This window comes from Ruditapes philippinarum, unplaced genomic scaffold (assembly GCF_026571515.1).
Source record: "Ruditapes philippinarum isolate M1 unplaced genomic scaffold, ASM2657151v2 ctg17963_1_1_1_1, whole genome shotgun sequence".
NCBI lineage: Eukaryota > Metazoa > Mollusca > Bivalvia > Venerida > Veneridae > Ruditapes > Ruditapes philippinarum.
Window position 1 is genome coordinate 29,792 of NW_026857044.1, and position 15,961 is coordinate 45,752.

General features: G+C 30.6%; 1 protein-coding gene across 1 annotated transcript; it reads right to left on the minus strand.

The window, feature by feature from the left end:
- Positions 1-10,570: 10,570 nt before the first annotated feature.
- On the minus strand, positions 10,571-15,817 carry LOC132748614 (ubiquitin carboxyl-terminal hydrolase 15-like; the record flags this gene model as incomplete). The annotated part of the gene is given in 4 exon segments (XM_060738226.1): positions 10,571-13,050; positions 13,419-13,563; positions 14,009-14,118; positions 15,690-15,817. Coding segments are annotated over 4 exon segments (595 nt in total), but the record flags the coding sequence as incomplete, so codon positions are not given.
- Positions 15,818-15,961: the final 144 nt, after the last annotated feature.

Genomic DNA, 15,961 nt, shown 5'->3' on the forward strand with positions numbered 1-15,961 from the left:
CCAGTTAAACAAAGAAGGATTATCGACAAACTGCTGACCAGTTACACAAAGAAGGACAACATTGAAGTGTCAAATTGCCGTTGGTGATATTACAGCGAGGTCTGAGAAATATTGATAAAATGTTTTTTTCAAGATGTCAATATTACAATGATACATATTAATTATAAAAAAATTCAATTGATATATACGTATATTTCTCAATTTATTTTATATAGTATTTTATTTAAGTACCTTAATGAATTTTCTTCAAACGTGTTATATTTTGGTTAAAAATTTTAAAAATGTAGTCAAAATATGATGTACGAAAAATCATAATTTGTTTCAAGTAATGTATAAAACTTTAATACACTTTTACCTATATATAGTAACAAAATTGCCTATGATTTTTTCAACTGATTATGAGTGTCACGTGACCTATTATGAGTTTGCGGCCCGGGGCCGAGAACTAGTTATCAGCCCGCAGAACATGTACACGTGCACAAACTGAGACAATGACGTCATATTTTACGTCATCAAACAGTTAACTGTAAAATTGAAAGTAGGTTGTCAGCACGAATCGCTTTATTTTATTATGAGAGCTTAAGCGTATTTAGTACAAACACATTTTTGTTACTATTGAAATTTGAAGAAATAATACGACAAAATTATTCCGAAAAAAATGAAAATAAAACTTGCTTCTAGATTCTACTGCTTTGAACACACAAACAGTAAACATCTCTGTACAGAACAGTAGAAGAGTAGACAAGAATTTTCAAACGAAAGAACTTTGTTTGTTTTTTTTTTCTTTTCTTTTTTTAAATGCTACTATTAGATCATCCAAGTGTATTAAAGCATTAATACACGTCAGAGTAGGGCCGGAAGGTGATAATCGACCCTAAATGAATAATGGCCCTCGGGCTAAAGCCCTCGGGTCCATTATTCATTTTGCGGGCGATTATCACCTTCCGGCCCTCACCTGCCGTGTATTAACCTCTTAATGCATCATAGGTAAAATATATACATGTACATATACGTAATGTATATTTTAACAAAATATAATTATTATGTCGTATTTAGTGCAAATATGAAATAAAGTGATTTATCACACACCGTGCCGATTTTGCGACTCCGTAAATATGGTATTGCACGGCCGTGCATATATTTTGACGTGACGTCATTAGCGTTATACAAACATAGTGTAATGACGCGCTAAATGTTAGCGTTATACTATAGCGCGTCAATGAAAAATGACTCTTATTTCTCTTTAAACGGTCTTTATTTTGGGTATGTGATAAATAGAATATTAAATTCGTGTAAGTTCATTACTGAATTTATTGCACTCGTTGAAAAAAATAATATCATGCTCGCCAGAGGCTCGCATAAATATAATTTTATTCAACTCGTGCAATAAATTCAGTATTGAACTTACACTCATTCAATATCCTCTATTTCTGTTTCCTTATTTGTTGTTCGTATAATTGTATAAGTAATATTGAACAAAAATTAATAAGTGCTAATTGTTATAGTTAATAGCTTTTATTACATTATAAACAACATATGTTTCCACAGATATCCATTAAACTGATAATTTATCGAGATCGATATGCCCCAAGGTCATATTAAAATCGATTTCACACGCGACGTGTCATTCTTGATTTATCTATGACAAAATACAATAAACAGTCAAAAATATGTTATTAAAATGCTGACCATATTGTAGAATCTGCTGAAAAGTTAAATATTAAAACAAATTATCATCCTAGGACAGTAACAGAGATAGTGATGACGTAAACAATCAAAACAAACGAAAGAAACAACGTACTGTCCCCTAGGATGATAATTTGGTCTTAACGGTACATGGGAAAGTCCAAAAACGGGGTTATCTGGATTATTATTCCGATATCGTAAAAGTAAACACTTACAAATACTTATATAGCATTATTCTTACCAGTATCGTTTGCGTATTACCGTTATGGTTCTGTCGGTAGATCGAATTATTTGTAACTTTTAGAGTTTTGTTCTCATAGTTCGAACCAAGTAGTGCCATTTTATAACCAAGGTTTTTCTTCTTGCTCTGTTTTTTATCATTATAATTATTCATTTATTTTCGTTTTCTTTTTGTTTCTTCTTATGATATATATTTTATAGTATATATTTTATTTTTATTTCTATTCTTTTTTCTTTTTGTATTTTTTGATCACAGTGAAATAAAAATATTCGATCTCATATTCATGTATGCATAAAACCGGTCAAACAATTGACTGTTCTTGAGGTAAAAAAAAATGTACCAGTAGTCGAACTTCTGTCTGTACGGATAAACTCATTACTGACACGGTTGCTCTACCTGCTGCGCTAACAAGACATATGATACATGTAGTTTTATTTTCATTTTTATATTGTGGCATTGATCTGCCTAACCTATTTTTCCGCATTGTTATTGGTCTTTGTTATGTAAACAAAGGCTCAAGTTATCATTTCCTAGGACAGTAGTGACATATTTGTATACGATACACCAACAGTAAGTAAAATAAATAGTGAAATGAGTACTAATGGGAACTTTTCAACAATCATTTACTGGACCCATTATTGCAGTCACCTCCGTATCAGTATAATCAACAATATTTTTCTTGGTCCATTCTACCGCCAGGTACACCAATGATGAATCAAGGTACAACCAAACTCCACCATGGGCTATAGCTATGATGAAAACTATGAACTCCCGTCTTGATAAGATCGACTCCCGACTTGATAAAATGACAATATTGAAAAGTAGTAAACTCAATGTGCTTGAAAACTCAATGATCTAGATATTAAGGTAAAAAGTATAGAGTCGCGAGTTTGCGATGTAGAAAACACAGTACATTTATCAGTGAAAAGTATGATGAAGCAAACAACAGAATTAGCGTCAACTAAAGATAGTGTAAAGACCATGCAAAATCATGTGACACGTTAAATTCTACAATCAAAACATTAAGTAAAACCCAGAAGAACTTAGAACACGCATCTTGGACAACGAATTAGAAATATGAAGGACAATCTAATATTTTATGGCTTACCGGAAGTACATACCACATTCACCGGAAGCATCCATGTTATTAACAAGTTCCTCTACAAGTAACACTGACCAAAATATTAATGTTTCGCCACAAACATATGATACAGCAACAGACCCTAATTCATGTGCCTCTATTGTAAAAGAATTTATTAAAAATACATTAAAAATCAGTACTGAGATAGAGTTTGATAGAGCCCATCGCCTTGGTACACTAACCAAACCCGAAAATGCCGAATAATAATATTTTGTCCAAAATTATACTCAAAATTATTTAATTTATCCATGAAATATGGTGCTATATCAGTCAAATATATTTCATATTTTTAAAAAAATAAATATGAAAATAAAAATATGAAAGTGGGCGGAGGTTAAAACTTCATATTTATTTTTAAAAAGGACTTCTTTCGCCATTTGTGTTTGAAAAATCTGATAAATAAAAAACAACTTTTTGTTGAATTTTGCTTTGAAACTAGAGCTCTTATCTAGAATGATAGAAAATGGTCTAACTAAGAAAATTAATCCGAAACCCATATCTTAAATTCAGTTATTAACGCTATACAGACGTTTAAACAGTTGTTACGTGACGTCACAATGTAGCGCCAAATATATCGCGTGCAAAAACAAGACGCGCTGTACAATTGCAGTTGGCGTAGCAAGCAATAGGGTTGTAACCATTTTTTTTGATAATGAAATTAATAAAAAGGTTATTTTTTCGTTTTTCGTGAAATATGGTATATTATTTTCACTCAACATGATAAAAAATGCCACATATTTTCACTCGCCGTCCCGGCTCGTGAAAATATGTGGCATTTTATCATGTACAATATCCTCTTATTATTAGTTGATAGACTTATAAATGGGCTGATAAACATGAAAAATTTATTGATTTAATCAATATGGTTTTCAAGGAATAATGTCAAAACTATTGACGTGTATTTTTGTTCTACATGCTATTATAACAAAGACTTTGTCGAGTAAGAAGAACTCTATTGTAGCATTTCTAGATTGGGAGAAAATGTATGACCGTACTGATAGGGTTTTATTATGGAGAAGTTACTTGAATGAAAATTAAGTACAAAATTTGTTACTGCAATCAAGTCAATGTATGGTATTGTTAAATCTTTTGTTAAATATAAAAACATGCATTCTGATCTAATTAATTCTAAGATTGGAGTAAAACAAGGAGATCCAGCAGTAGCATATTGTGTTTATGTTTTTCTCAATGATATATTAAATAATATAAATAGGAACATCCTGGTATTGTTAACATGATGAGTATACAGGTATTTTTGTTGTTATTTGCAGACGACGCTGTAGTTTTCACACATGATCCAAATTCATTACAATCTATCTTGAATGATATAGAACATTATTGCAATATGTGGAATCTGAAATTAAATGTATCTAAACAAAAGTAATGATTTTTGAAATATGTAGACATACATCTTATGATTTCTTTTTGCTATAACACTAGAATTGAAATTGTAGAATCTTTTAAATATTTAGGTGTGACTATCTTTTTAAAAATGGGAACTGGAACAGAACTCAAAAGATATATTGCGGCAAATGCGTCATAATTCACTACAAAATCTATTTATTGTATTGTAACCCAGTTGGAACTTCAGTTTTCCAAAGTGATAAGTTTATTCGATAGTATTGTTTTACAACATTAAAATTTATGTGCAGAAGTGTGGGGCATCATGCTGGTCCGAACAGTAGAATATACATGACAAAGTCTTTTGTAGAAGATTGTTATGTGTGAAACAATCAACCAATGTATGATGTGTTATATGGTGAACTTGGTTCGACGTACACCAATTCATTCATAGAAAACTAATATTGATTCCAAATACTGGTGGTAAAACTTCTTAAACTTAATGAAAGAAAATATTGTAAATAAATTTTATTATGTATTTAAAAACAGATGCCGACAATGGTGTAACTTATAAGTGGTAAAAACTGGGCATATACTGTTGATAAGACTATTTGTAGAGCAGATGTGCTTGGTTATATGTGGGAAAATCACTTTACATATACATATAGATTTCAGTATTATTAAACAACGAGATTGACAATTATTATTCAAAGTTCGGTATTCCCCATTAATAACTGTCTAGATTTAGATAGATATTGTTTGATTTTAAACATTCATTCAATTTGAAAAACTATTTGGATTTGTTCGTTGAACCGAAATGAGGGTAGCTTTATCCAATTTCTTTCATCTTCTTCGATAGTTTGGCTAAGTTGAACGTTGACGGCGCATAGAATATACAAGAATGAAAGATTGATGTAGTAATTTGATTAAGTAGCACGGTCTTATATAAATGAGTATCATTTTGTATAATATGTCTAAATTCCATGACTTAAGATCAAAATATATAAAACGATATTATTATACGTGGCCTAGCTAAACAGGAAATTTGATTAATCTCATATGTGCAAAATCAAAAGCAATAATTAATAATTTAGCAAAATATATATACTATGCAAACTTTGCGAAATAACTAGTCATCTTTAATGCAGATACATATATATATATATTATTGAGGGCTCTTCTGTAAACCATGTCTTTGTATAAAAAAATTGTATTGCTATGGAACATGATTGTTTTAATGCAAAAAAATATTTGTAGTTGTAGTTGTAGTTAGATATATAGGGAAATGCTGACCAGTTAGATATATAGAGAAAAATATATTTTGCCGTGAAATTGTTACTCATTTTATAATGTATGCAAATTTTATATATTATATAAATTATGTCGACAATTTATTAAGTAAAAACACTGCTGACCAATTTAATGTTAATTCAAATTGATTTAAGCCGTAAAAACTCTTCTTATTTAATATATAGGATCAGCAAAAATTTAACAGCTACTTTACATTCAGGCACAGAAAATGCTGACCAAGTTAAAACAATAAAAATATATGAGAAATCTGAAATGACCAGTTAAGAATAATCATAAGGAGAACTGATGCCAGACCAGAAATAATAACATAATATTTGACAGAAAAATATATAATATTATACCGTGAAATAATAGTAATATCAAATTAAATATATCATTCATGTATGACAATTCAATTATATTTGTTATAAAATTATGTAGCGGACATCATTAAAATTAAGTAAAAACACTGACTGGACCAATTATAATGTTAATTCAAAATTGTTTAAGCCAGCTAAAATCCCATTAATATCTAATAATGGATAAGCAATTAAAACAAGCTCTTTACAATATCAGGCGAGAAACTGATAAGACCAGTATAATAATACAATGTATAAGTACGAAACATGACATGACAATATAAAGAATATATAAGGAAACTGACTGAACCAGTTGAAAAATAATAAGAAAAAATCAATTATTGATCCGTGAAAATTATCTAATCTATAAGTATAATAAAATGATACGAAAAATATACAATACTATTGTATAATTATATAATCAGCACATTATAATTAAGTTAAACAATGAAACTAACTTAATAATTCAATTCAAATTGCAATATATTTGCATATGGAAATCACCATTATTTTCCGTTACAAAATTATTCTAATTAGAATAATCAATAACAAGAACATTTGATAAAAACTAATAAATCATAATATCAATTTATAACAATATAATTAAAATTCATTTGCATACTAGAGGATAAAAAAACTGTTATAAATTTATCCATAAATATTTAATACACGGATTATAAATACATGCTAGTAATGAATCCGTAGCTTATAAAACTAGTATGATATTTCAGTAATACTTTAAAAATAGTACATGTAAAAATTAACTATCTAGTTATAATAAACAAGTCAGATATAAATGCAAAATAATATAATGGAAAAAGAATAAAAGTAATATTCACAAATCTTTTTCATATACCCCCTACAGAGCTTGTAATAATATAAATTCACACCTCACATGATTTACCACTTCATTTGCTGTAAGGAAGTCAGCAATTAGTCCAGAGAAATCCTTCTTATATTTAAAATGAGTAGCAAATGTTCCTATATCATATATATCGTTTCATATCATTCGTCAGAGTTTAGGGCGACCCCTTCCATGATCGCACCGTTTGTCGGTGAGTTAGTAAATTCCTGACCAAGCACTCGGTAGACGCACGACAATGCGATACGATATTATTTCCAAATGTCGCTTCGCATTGTCGAAGTGTCGCTTCGCGTATGTCGAGTATCGCTTCGCGTGTCGATGTGTCGACTTCGCATTTGTCGAGTGTCGCTTCGCAATGTGAGCGTCGCGGTGTAAAAAATCATAAAAATAACGCGACATTTACTCGACATTTTAAAAATGTCGCTTCGCGATGTCGAGTGTCACTTCGCATTGTCGAGCGTCGTATTCGCATTGTCGCGTTGTCGTTTCGCATTGTCGAGTGTCGTGTATGCACTTCTACCAAACCTCGACACTCGACAATGCGCAAAGTGACAATGCGACAACGCGAAGTGACATCGCGACAACGCGAAAGTGACATCGCGACAACGCGAAGCGACGCTCGACAATGCGAAGCGACACTCGACAACGCGAAGCGACATTTCTTAAATGTCGCCCTTTTTTACCGCGACATTTCTAGGCGACAGTGCGACATATCGTTTGACACTGTCGAGCGTCGCTTCGCATTGTCGCATATCGCTTCGCGTTGTCGAGCGTCGCTTCGCATTGTCGCGATGTCACTTCGCATTGGTCGTGTGTCTACCCTTAGACGCGACGGACGACATTCTAAATGGCACGATAAGGACACCGTTACCTTTATGGCACCGTTGATACTACCTGTTTTTGCTAAGAATATTCCTAGTGCCATTAATCATCTATAAAACTTTAAGCATTAAAAATAAACGTATCACAATGAATAACGATAAGAATAGACTTGTTGCATATGTGTTTAGGTTCTTGATGCTGCCACTTGTAAAATTTTCATTGTGACATTGCAGAACAGGGATATTTTTAATTTAATATAATGACTCCTATGCAGAGGTAGGAAGTTTTTGACTGACCGGAAGTGACCTTAAAACTGTATTATAAATATAGAAAACACAGAACAATTGCTGGTAAGCCGGTATACAGATGGGCATAATTATTACCTTATAAGAATTTTATGGAAAAATGTGAGACAAATGTGCTTTGAGTGTCCTTTCTATTGTGTGTCGAACACATCTGTCTCATTTCCAATTTATCGCAAATATGAATGTTTACGAACACATCGGTCACACTTCGTGAGACAAATGTGCTCCGAGACAAATGTGCTCCTACAGTGCTTCGAGTGTCCTTTCTATTGTGTGTCGAACACATCTGTCTCATTTCCAATTTATCGCAAATATGAATGTTTACGAGCACATCGGTCACACTTCGTGAGACAAATGTGCTCCGAGACAAATGTGCTCCTACAGAGCTAGCATCTACATACAGGTGGCACTGTATGTGAGAACATATCTGATTGGTCAAATTACAGCCAACCAGAATTTACTTAACAAATGCTCTAGGCTTATCAGTTCTTTACTTAACTATTCTAAAAATAGATTATGATTCATGGAAAATGCTAAATCAGTAACTTGTATCTCACTAAGTTTAAGGATCAGTGTAAGTGAAAGTAGAACCATTTTCTATATTTTATATATAAAGAGTTTTAGGCCATGCAAAAGTGTATCAATAACTTTTACAAATGCTCAATACAGTTATAATCAACATTAAACTAGTGAATGGTAAGAATGAAATGTATATAAAACAATATATACAGGCTTGATATCATTAAACTCAGAGACATAGATAACATTATATGTCTCTGTTAAACTTTAAAATAAACTTAAATCTAAGTTACAGTTTAAACCCTTTAAATTTCTTTAAAAATATATTATGAAAATTATATAAAAAAATTACTTCTTGAGTAATATTATCAAACAAATTCAGCGCCTTCTATGCTTTGATTTTACCAGAAATAATTTTTGTTTGTTTGTTTTTTTTTTCAGTGTTAGAAAAGAATTTTTCAAATGATCTTGAAATACAAGTCCAGCTCAATTTTAATTTGCCCCTTTAGTTATATAGTTTCCCGACACCGATTGTTTGGGGGTTTGTTTTTTTCCTTTCACAAATGACCCTAGTTTGTTGTTACTGTACATCTGGCAAGTTAAGCATGTCAACTCACGCTTTCTCATTTCCTTTTCATACTGGAACCTTTTTAATTTCTTTTTCGTTCAATCAATTATTAATCAGGATAACAGTTGGCTATTATACAACTCAAAAAGCAAAAACTACGGAAAAGAAGGAAAAAGGAATGTATTCTTTTTCGTGAAAAAAGAACTTGCATGGCGGAACAGTAAATATCGTGACTAACTTTCCCAGCCAATTTTCAACTCTGCCGGGCAAGTGGGCAATTGCTTATTTTATCACTGTTTTTGTAAAGTACAATCATTTACATTTTTATTTGTAAAATGTATTTGCGAACAGTTAGATAAGCAAGGGACACATTTTTTAAGGGAAAATTTTGGGTTGTTTTAATCATCCCATGAAAAGGGAAATAAATGTTTTTTTTGATGTTTTTTTTGGGGCCCTTTTTAAAAAGCGAATATTGTTTTTTTGCTTGGGAAAAAATTTTTAGATTCAGCCAATTTACTTTTTTTTAAAATTTTGGGTTTTCCCAAAACTGTTTTGGGCTTTTATGGGAAAAAAAAATGTTGTGGTTAGGTTAACAAAGTCCCTTTTTAAATAGGAACGGTATGTGGCTTTTTTTATTATTTTTATTATTTAATCATTGAAATTGTTCATACTTGGGCAATTTATTTTAAAATTGGGTTTTTTTTTTCCCAATTTTTTTTCATTAAGAATTTATTAGTTTTTTTTTCCTTAACCCGTTAGAGTGAAAATGTGTAAACCCAATTTTAAAAGCTAAAGGAAACGCACCCCGAAAACTCAAACAAAATTTGGGTTTAGAAAAATTTTTCTTTGGGGAAAGGGTAGGTAACCCTAACCATAACTATTTTTAGGCCTGTTAATATGTTCAAATAGAGTGGCACCAGAGTATGACCACCTACATTCTGTATGCTAGCTAGATGGTTAGAATCCAAAAGACCAATCGTATCGAACCTACAGTGGTGAGAGGAAAATGATTTAAAGTCAACGATTTTAACATGGTGCTCACGGTAGCCTCTATAATAATATGTCTGCTTGTATTGAAAATAATACATGAAGTGGCAGTAATGGTTATGATAAAGGGTTTGACATAAAAAGCAAAACATAGTAAGAAATAGACAGAACAAGTTAGTATTTCAAACAATTTATTTCGAAAAGCTATTTAAAAATGTTTCTATTTTTGACTCTCGAGGTCTTAAAAGTAACCAATCGCATAAATTTGGGCAAATTTGAAAAAAAAAGAGAAATGTGCAAACACACTTTAGTGATAATCCATGTATTAGTTCAGTTGAAGATGATGTTTACATATTTCATTTTCCTTTTTAGATCAAGCGGCCTCTAAAAGGGGCCCATCAAATTAATTTGAGCAAACTTGATAAAAATCCTTTAAGAATGCAGAAGACAAAGTTTGGCGATCATTCATCAATCAATAAATTCAAAAGAAGAAGAGAAACATAGAAAAGCTGTTTCTATTTTGAGCTTAAGCGACCCCTAAAAGAGGCATATCAAATTAATATTAGCAAATTTGATAAAAGACTACATAAGAATGCTATAGACAAAGTTTGGTTATCATTCCATCAATTAGTTTAGTAGGAGATGTTTAAAAAAATTCCATTTTAGCTCTGCACCTAAAAGGGGCAAATTGAAATGATATGAGCGGATAAAATAAATTTGAACAAATTTGATAACAGATTATCTAAGAATGCTACAGACAAAATTTGGTGATCATCCATCAATTAGTTCTAAGGTTTTTCTATTTTTAGCTCTGTTGGCACCTAAAACGGGCGAATTGAAATGATATAAGCGAATTAAAGTGCGACTGTCATAATTATGCTACAGACCAAATTTGAAGTAGATTTGCCCAGCAGTTTCAGAGAAAAAGATGATTGTTGACGCATGACGACGGACGCCGGAGCATCCCCCTTTGATACTCATAGCTCACCCTGAACCTTCCGTTCTGGTGAGCTTAAATGGTTTCTGTCAGTTTCAGTTTTAGATCTTACCTATAAACGTCACAATTAAACCTTGACATTGGCAAGCTTATATATATGGAAAAAAATATTTATGCAACTCTCTACATATAGATCTATATTTTTTTCGTTGACTACATTTCACAGACATTTATTTGAATCAAATAAAGCTGATAAGCCCATGAAAACAATATACATAACAAAATCTTTATTTGTCATAAAATAACATGAGCATACATATAGCCAATATACATGAACATGTGATAAACGTGGAATAACAATGTGCATACTAATTTACAGAAAAATCATACAAAACAACATTTTGATTAATTGATTGAATAATTCGAAGTTTAATAAAAGGCCATCAACGGAAATATGGTGTTACAAATTGTTTCCTTAAGTTATAACTTTTGGACATATTTGGAGGAATATTTTACTAAAACTGTTTTTATGTTACATCTATGGTACATTTATGGCATTCGTTTTTTCTTCCCTTGGCGTTCCTTGATGTCTACAGGTTATAACAACATAAAGAATAATGAACATATACATTATTATTGTAATGAAATTGTAAACATTACAGAATACAGTGGACGACAAACTATACAAATATAATATACATTAATGTTTGTATTTCACTTATTTAAATCACACAAGTTAAGGTAAATGTATTGAATTTCGATTCAATATTAACCAAAACAAAATGTTGAAATAGATGAATAAATAAAAATACACATGTGCTTAGCTAACATAAGTAAAAAGTTGACATATATACTTGTACCTAGGTATTTAATCTACATAACGCTATGCAGAACAAATATGATTATATCGTTAATATTGATTAACTATATTGATTATATTTATCCACATATTTCACTTCACTATTGACACAAAAGATGTAGATCATAGTTCATGTATATTAAATTGTGTCAGTATGACAGGTGGGATCAAAGAAAGCATTAACATCTTTAAGAAATGTACACCTAAAACATGTACAACACAATTTATAATGATACATTATAAGGAATCTTGAAATAACAAGGTTCTGAATATCTTTTAAAATGAGTTCAATTAGACTGGTAAAAATGCTTTCGTAACAATGGTTAATATCCGAGTGCAAAACGACAATTCTTATATAATTATATATATACCAAAATGTCTTCAGAGCTGAAAGATGCATCGGGCAATATAAAGGTGCAAGTGTTACATGTTTATTTTATATTTTAATCAAAACAGAACGTTTATTCAGTCTTTGCATATACATGTATTGAGCACTGTGGCATAGACTAAAACATAAATACCATAGCATATATGTGACAAAATTAGTACATCGTATTTGCATATATACAGGTACAAGTAAAACAATCAAAGAAAGTTACGAAAGTATCTTATTTAACCAATTTAAAAACAAAACAAAAAACAAAAGAAACATGAAAATGTTACTGACAGTGCTCTACTCTAATAAATAAAATAGTTTTTCATCTATAAAGTATTTAAATGAAATGCATGCACAGAAACGTTGTGCAAATGCATTTGTTAACCTGATGTTTTATAGTTGTAATGAGTATCGTTTCTTTAGCTAAATTTCCATTTTCATTTTTTTAAGAACCAACCGTACTTAAACCACATTCTGTTCATTGTGTTATACAAAATCTATCAACTTTAAAACCATACACGTTACTTAAGTTACTTTTTTATTTAATCTTTTTTTTTAATTTCTCTAGGCCATGTTCCGTCGGGATTTTTCTGCTCTATCAAGATTACTTGATTCAGATATAACCCTGCTTCCATTAACGTATTGTCTTTGTTCTTCAACTGTTCGTACATGTTTGTCATATACCTATTCCATAACCGGACTTCTTTATCATTGGATATGCTAAATTCACTACGCATTACTTCTTCAAGGTTTCCTACATATGGATGGAATAAATTGATCACTGTTAATAATGTGAAAATGTAAGAATATTAAACATGATTTAACTTATTTATTTATTTATTTATTCATTCCTGTGTTAGTTAGTTAGTTAGTTAGTTAGTTAGTTAGTTAATTAGTTAATTAGTTAGTTAGTTAGTTAGTTAGTTAGTTAGTTAGTTAGTTAGTTAGTTAGTTAGTTAGTTAATTAGTTAGTTAGTTAGTTTGTTTGTTTTTTGTTTTCCTTTTAAATAAGTAAATTGACCATTTCGAAATAGTTTTATCGCAATATATTTTTTTAAATTTTGTAAAAAGACAAAAAAAATAAATAAACTTTACAAAACGACATGACAAAAATGATCTTACGGATTGTATCACCTCTGCTGAAAGTTTTTGTAATGACATCATCTGGTTTAGAGTTATCACAAATCTTTAGATGCCACAAGTAAACTTCCACTTTCAACGATTTACTATAAACACCTTCTTCTATCACTTTTCTTGGTAATGGTTCCTGAACAAACGAAACATGTAACACCCTCTTAACCTTTATAACAAAATATATTTTTTCGCTTCTGTACCCTGAATAATGACCATATTAATTAGTTGAATCAAATAATGATGTAAATTCTGTGGCAACACACACTGTTCTTACAAAAACATTGAACTAATTTAACCAAATATGTTTACTTGTCACTGAAAATCAACATCATTTAATGCATCTATTAATTCCATATAATGTACATGAACTAACAATATAGTTACATTTTGTGTATTATGTTATATGTTAATAACAATATGTATACTTTATTGCCACTTTCTATACCTCGTGTTTATTATAAGGGTTGTGTTTATTTTTTTAATTCAAAGAAAAACTGATCAAGAGTATGTACACCTTCAAAAAACGTCATTTGATAAACATACCGTACAGAGATATTCACACGAAAAATAATTGTTACCTGTCCTCCCAATATTCCATACCAAGACAGCAACATTTCCCAACATTCCTCAGGAACAAGTTTATAATCTAAATCATCTATCAAATGTTCTTTCAATTTACCCGTTCCTTCTGAAAGGTTAAAACATAAGTACAATAATTTAATGATGTATGCAAAGATTATTTCATACACATATATTTGGGGGATACGGGTAACATAGTCAACTTAAGGGTCATGTCTGTATTTTTATTAATTAATCATGTTATCTATCATGTTACTTTAAATAATCTAAGAACATCCGCAGTAACTGTTTTTACTTTTGTATCTGTGTCTCAATTGCTAAACGTAACTTTTAATGCAATGTATATGTTAATTATATCGAAAACAAGAAGACATTAGTTTTTCATTATTCGATGTGTGTGTCATCATTTTGATTTTTGCAGACGATATGGCATTCTGGATTTACAAGCTAGTTTGAACAATTTATATGAATATTGTAGGAAGTGAGTTTAGAGGTGGCTAATAATAAAACCAAAATAATGGTTTTTAGGAAAAGAGGACCTTTAAAAGATAATGAAATGCTATTCTTTTAGAAATTTCTGACAATTTTAACTATTTAGGCGTAGTTTTTAATTACAACGGATCTTTTACACGGAATTGGCAAAGATTTAAGGGCAACTATTTTAAAAATCTTAAAATTCAAGATTTTATCTTCACGAATTCATGAAATCAACTTCATGAATTTATGTATTTTATGAGTAGATACCATGGTTTGGGTGGAGTTGGAGTTTTGGGGCACTTGATTTAAGGTCATAGTCATCTGTGCTTGAAACAATTTTTTTTAGTCTTTTGCTTATAAATAATAATCTTTTTAATTTGGTAGGAGCATAACATGAATGGCCCGCTACCATTATATGGAGCATGGGCCAGTCAGTGTCACAATTATATTTTTTACACTTTGCTTATACAGTCTTAATTCATTCACTTTTATAATTGGTAGGTACATGCCCTAAGAAATCTCCCATCTTTGACTTAAGTTTGGGATAGCTGGATTTAAGGTGCAGGTTACCTGTGCTAAAATAGATTTATTTTACACTTTTGTTTACACATTCTTTATTTACTGATGTGATGCTAGCTTAAAAAACAATTTAAAAGTAGGCTTTTTGGAACTATTTGCAAATGCACATGCTGAAATGGAAAAACTTAAGTTTCCGGTAAGATGTTTTGGTAACGACAATGTAGATTGCACGATTTTGAAAGCAAGTGTTAGGTATGATTAAAATATATCAAATTTGGCCAATGTAAACACCATTTGTAATATGCAATTATCTTGCTTTCTGCTCGCCATTTTGTGATAATGGCCATCGATTACTTCAGGTTTGCGGCCATCATTGACATCATCGATCAATAATTGCATAATGGCGAGCAGCAATCAAGAATCGACCTCTAAATATATTCAAAACAAAACTTATCATTAAAATGATATCAATATATATATGTATATATGTACTTTGAACAAAAAAATCAAAACCATTGTTGCAGGTTGTTTGCGAATACACATAATGAAACTGAACCTTGAAAGTAATGCATATAATATCTAATATATAAGATAAATAAGAAACTAAAATGTGCAATAAATCATCTCTTTTCAAAACAATTAACGTTAAGATTATTATTTCAGTTTAATATAATATAGTATTACCTTGTAAAATAGGGGTATTGTCTATAGGTCCTGGATGAGCTGATTCCTCGCCTACATTATAGTTGTCCCAGCTCTCATAACCAACATAACTTTTCCATTGTTTGGACCATTTGACATCAATAATGTACCTGATATAGCAATCATTCGGCATTTAAGGGTCTTTTCATACAACAGCACAATGGTCATACGACTTAAAGAAATTTTAACATGAAACTCGCAGCGCCTGTTTATACAAACGCAAATTTTAAAAAATATTATTCATTCTGAAATTT